We start from the raw sequence: 5,802 nt of genomic DNA, 5'->3' as shown, positions 1-5,802 counted from the left end.
CATACACATACAACCACCTTACGGTGGCCGGCGGTGGCAGCCACCATGGTTGGCGGCCATGGTGGTTATCTTCTCAATTTTCTAGCCATCAACACCGCCTACAACACACACAAACACGAGATGGACACGCAAAACACACCCCATCGGACATCTTGAGGCGACAACATCGACGGTTTGCAATGGAAGCCACCACCTCATGGTGGTGGCGAGTTTTCTTGAGTCTCCATCAGCAACACACGTACACGGAACACCTAATTGTTGGGAGCTTGTCACTGAATACACTCCGATCTCACCCACTCTGGTGGTGACACAAGGCAGCTGGGAAGGAACCAGCTGCAATAGCCACCCGGAATGGCAACATTGGCGATTGTGCAACTGCAAAAGAAGACAGAGAGGAAAGATGCAGTTCAACTGGTTTTTGGGAGCAGCGATGACAGAAAGGAAGAAAAAGATGATGCCCACTCATGGCTCTCATCAACGGCTGGACAACGACGGTCGGTGGCCCATTGCGATGACTCAAACAACGGCTGGAACAATAGTAGAGAAGAAAGAGGATGGTGATGTCCGTTGACGAGGAAACAAACGGTAACGGTGGCTGAGGAGGGCCCTTTTGGTGGTGGCGGCTACTGAAGGTGAAGAAGGGAGAGTGGCAGTCGGTGGTGATAATTAGGTTTAGGGTTTGTATGGGGTGTATTATGAATATATATGTAGGCTGAATGAGGGTGGCGGGTTCAACCTGTGTCCACCATCAAACATGTGTATATTAACACGTTTGGTCCCTCCCCATAAGAGTCTTTTCAACTTGAGTATGAAATTTACTCCTTTAGTCCCTGACTTTTAAAAATCCTTACAAACTAAGTCCGAATGATACCAAACACATCCCGACTTCTAAAATCCTTTTCAAAATAAATCCCGACATTACACTTTAACCCTCGGAGATTCAAATCTTGTCATTTGGCTTCCCAAAACCAACATCCCACTAATTATTATTTGATTTTGGACAATAATAATATAAAATAATAATAAAAATTACTTCTCAGGGTTTCGAGTTTATTATTTAATCATTCTATTTTAAACGGGTTGTTACAAAGATAAAAAGATTAAGTTTTAATGGATTTATTATTGTCATTTAATTTTTATAAGTCATAAGTTGCTTTAAAAAGTCAGGAAAACATGACTTATGAAAAATGAGTTTTTGATCGTCGTAAAATGCTATTTTCAAATGTGCTTATTAGCTTTCTAAATATCTTTTTTAGACTTGCTGACTTAAAAACTAGTATAAGTAAATAAACTTTCTCAAACTCAATCCAGAACACCAACTATATGATGTCATATTCTTGGAAAAAGCCAATTCCTTTAAGTCTAGTCCTACGTTATCTTTCTAACTTTTTTTCCTACAATGAATATTTTCACTTTAATCGCAACTGCGAATTGTTTTATATGGACATGTTTTGTTGGTGATTTGTTTCACTAATGTGATTTAAGTGTAATGGGATTACTTTGTGTGACCAAAAATGATCTTGATAAACATTAAACAAGTAAGAAAGGTGTGGAGTGCACACTTGTTTAAATTTATTCATGATTAAAAGTAGACTGTCATTTAGGGGCAAAGCCCTTGAACGAACGGGGGTCCGGGGGCAACTCCCCTGGGAGCGGGGACCAAGGGGGCGGCAGCCCCTGGCGGTGTCCAAGGGGAGGAGCCCCTGGCTGGGATCCAGCTTTGTTGTATTGAAAATGCATCAGAAATCCAAATTTAGAATATTTGACCCGTTTTTTGGCTTGGTATTAATCATTATAGAAAACCCAGATTTATGATAGTTTTTTTACTATTGTTAAACTGTTTTATGACAGTTTTGATAGTTTTCAGACAAATGAGGTATTTAACCAATTTTGGTCAGTTTTTTCTGGTACTCACGAAATTAATATATCTCATTCTCTGTTTCCTTTCTCTTCTGAGTCTTATCCAATCAAAGATTATGGAGTACTACCCAATACTTTGATTTGATAGTGAAATCACAATTCTCAGAATTTCCAAGGCTATTATTATCCCATTTTTCTAACAAAAATCAAAGTATTATGTGATCATGGCAAGTGACGATTATGTGAAGGATATGACAAGAAAGTTTGACAAATTAAACAAGTTTGAAGGGCAAGATTTTCGTAGATGGCAGAAGAAGATGCATTTTCTCCTTACCACTCTGAAAGTGGTGTATGTTCTGAGTACACCCATTCCAGTTTTACAAGAATCTGTTGAATATGAACCTTTGGAGGCAACAAGAAGGAGATCAAAGTGGGAAAATGATGATTACATATGTCATGGTTATATTCTCAATGGTATGTCCAACTCTCTTTTTGATATCTATCAAAATTTTGAATTTGCAAAAGAACTGTGGGATTCTCTTGAATCCAAGTACGTGGTTGAAGATGCTTCTAGCAAGAAGTTTATTGTCAGTAACTTTATAGGTTACAAGATGGTTGACTCCATGACTGTTATGGAACAATTCTATGAAATGTTAAGGATCCTGGGACAGTTTGCTCAACATAATCTGAAAATGGATGAAGCCATTTCTGTGGATGTGAATATTGATAAACTGCCCCCTTGCTGGAAGGATTTTAAACACAATCTGAAACATAACAAAGAGAACTTGACTTTGACTCAACTTGGAAGCCATTTAAGGATTGAAGAGTCCATTAGGACTCAAGAAGTTGATAACAATCCTAAAGGCAAAAACCAAGTTAGTTCCTCTTCTGTGAACATGGTGGAAGGAGAAAGTTCAAAGAATTCCAAGAAGTCTAATGGAAAAAGGAAGTTTAAAGGAAAGAATGACAAGTCTTCCAACAAGAAGGCTAAGTTGGTTTGTTGGAATTGTAACAAACTGGGTCACTTCAAGAAAGATTGTCGTCTTCACAAAGTGAATAGGGATGGTGTTGGACCAAGTGGATCCAAGGATCCATAAAAGCAACAAGGTCAGATTTCTGTTTTTATGCAGAATTCTAAATATATTCAAAATTATATTTCTGTGATTTATGAAGCATTTTATGTGCAGGATGATAAAGTTGCATGGTGGTTTGATTCGGGAGCAACAAGTCATGTTCGCAAAGATCTATATTGGTTCAAGGACTTTCAACCAATTGAAGATGGATCTGTTGTGAAGATGAGAAATGTTGCAACTGAACCAATCAAGGGCATAGGATCTGTTTTGCTTACTTTTACTTTTAGGAAATGTTTATGTTTGAACAATGTTTTATATGTTCTAGGGATTCATAAGAATCTTGTGATTGTATTAAATAATTGTGGTTACAAACAAGTGTTAGAAAGTGACAAGTATATCTTGTCAAGACATGGTTCTTTTATGGGATTTCTCTATATATGTAATGGAATGATTAGGCTTAATATTAATTATCTTTCTAGTGATAATTCTGTTTGCATGGCTTCTAGTAGTACTAGCAATGATTTTCATAAATCTGAATTATGGCATGCTAGACTAGGACACATTCATTACAAGAGATTAAAAGACATGTCTAAAATGAGTTTAATTCCTGCTTTTGATATGCAAAATAATGAAAAATGTAAAACATGCATGCTAACTAAAATCACTATACAACCTTTCAAAGATGTTGTTAGGGAAAGCAAGGTGTTGGATCTTATACATAGTGATTTATGTGATTTCCATGCAACACCTTTCCTTGGAAACAAGAAGTATGTTGTTACTTTCATTGATGATGCATCTAGATATTATTATATCTATTTGCTACATTCTAAAGATGAAGCACTTGATAAATTTAAAATTTATAAACAACAAGTTGAGCTTCATAAAATGAATTAATAAAAGTATTGCGTACTGATAGAGGTGGTGAGTATTATGATCCAGTTTATTTTGAATCAACTGGAATAATACATCAAACCACAACTCTATATACACCACAACAAAATGGTGTAGCTAAAAGGAAGAATAGGACTTTGAAAGAAATGGTTAATTCCATGTTGTCATATTTTGGTTTAAGTGAAGGGTTTTGGGGTGAGGCAATATTAACTGCATGTTACATCTTGAATAGAACTCCAAATAAAAGGAATAACAATACTCTTTATGAACTTTGGTGTAAAAAGGTACCAAATTTGAGTTATATCAAAGTTTGGGATTGTAGAGCAGTTGTAAGGCTCACTGAACCCAAAAGGGAAACATTGGGTGAGAGAGGTATAGATTGTATCTTTATTGGATATGCTGAGCATTCCAAAGCATATAGATTCTATGTTTTAGAATCTAATGACTCTGTGTCTATAAACACAATGATAGAGTCAAGAGATGCTATCTTTGATGAAGAAAGATTTACATCTATACCTAGACCAAGGTACATGATTAATCAATCTTCCATTAAGAGTACTACTCAAGCTGAAGATGTTTTTGGTGGTGCAAGTTCTGTATCTGAACCTAGGAAAAGCACCAGAGTTTGAAAATCCAAGTCTTTTGGATCTGATTTTCAAATATATTTAGTTGAAGGAATAAGGAATGAAATTGTTTCTTAACATCAATATTGTTTTAATATTGAAGAGGATCCAAAGACTTTCAGTGAAGCTATGACTTCTAGGGAGGTTCATTTCTGGAAAGAGGCAATTCATGATGAGATTGATTCTATCATGCATAACAATACTTGGGTATTGACTGATTTACCTCCTGGTTGCAAGGCATTAGGATGTAAATGGATCCTCAAAATAAAAATAAAGGTGGATGGCACAATTGATAAGTATAAAGCCAGAATGGTTATCCAAGGCTTTAGACAAAAGGAAGGCATTGGTTTCTTTGATACTTATGCTCATGTTGCCAGAATTTCTATGTCACAACTGTGAATTCTGAGCTATGTAATCTATACGTTCAAGTTAATGTGAATCAAAAACTTTAATCAAATACAAGACACAAGTACTATAGATAGTCATCAAACAATTGGAGACCCTAGAAGTTTTGGTTAAGTCCATTTTGGACTAAGACTTCCTTATTGGATCCAAATGAACCAATAAGCTTCCAATTAGACTATCATGGGCTTAGAACCCTAATTGGGCTCTAATTGGACCCACTCTTATTTATTTTAACATTTTAGGTCATGTTAGACCTATAATGAAATGAATTGGAAGATTTGGGCCAAGGATAACCTAAACTAGCCCAACAAAATATAAAAATCATATTATATTTTTTTTTGGACCAAAAATCATTCAACTTAACCCCTATGTGGGCTTAGGGGCAATAGAGCCCAAAAACCTTTTCTTCCTTCCCAAATTTCGGCCCAAGAAAAGCCCAAGAGGAGGAGTTGACTATTACCATGCCACCTCATTTTTATCTCTTGGTTTTCCATGCAACATATCTCATATCTCTATGCATATATCACTTCATGTGTATTCCTCTCTCTTTTTCTTCTTGCTCTCGGCCAAAACCCAACACACACACACACACAAATATCTCACAAACACTCTCTAGATTACTCAAGAAACCATCCTCCCTCTTCACTTAAAATCTCGAAACTTTGCTTGTGCATCAAGAGGATTTCAAGAAAATATCATCACTTCTTGGTAAGTCACACATATCTAAGGAATTTATAACTCTTTTTCTCATTATTAGATCCTCTCTCTTAAACAATTTTGGTAATCATGCTCCTAGAAAGCTCCTTAAACTCGAGATCTACATCAAGGAAAGCTAGGGCCGAAAATCACTTCATTTTCCTTCCATTTTCTTTACAAAACCGAGCCCCCACACCCAAGGTGAGATTCATACCCCTATTTTCTGTTTTTATGAGTTTTTGTGGGGGGGAATA

General features: G+C 36.3%; 1 protein-coding gene across 1 annotated transcript; it reads left to right on the top strand.

The window, feature by feature from the left end:
- The first annotated feature begins 2,084 nt into the window (after positions 1 to 2,084).
- LOC145060297 (uncharacterized) lies at positions 2,085 to 3,279 on the top strand. The gene is made up of 3 exons (XM_079007989.1): positions 2,085 to 2,735; positions 3,048 to 3,197; positions 3,259 to 3,279. Exons 1-3 carry the CDS (start codon positions 2,085 to 2,087, stop codon positions 3,277 to 3,279), a joined length of 822 nt encoding a protein of 273 aa, XP_078864115.1.
- Positions 3,280 to 5,802: the final 2,523 nt, after the last annotated feature.

Source organism: Lactuca serriola, chromosome 6 (genome assembly GCF_051521515.1).
Source record: "Lactuca serriola cultivar US96UC23 chromosome 6, Lser_US96UC23_V15, whole genome shotgun sequence".
Taxonomy (NCBI): Eukaryota; Viridiplantae; Streptophyta; class Magnoliopsida; order Asterales; family Asteraceae; genus Lactuca; species Lactuca serriola.
The sequence above is the reverse complement of the archived record's forward strand: the minus strand, read 5'-3'. Positions and strand labels throughout refer to the sequence as shown.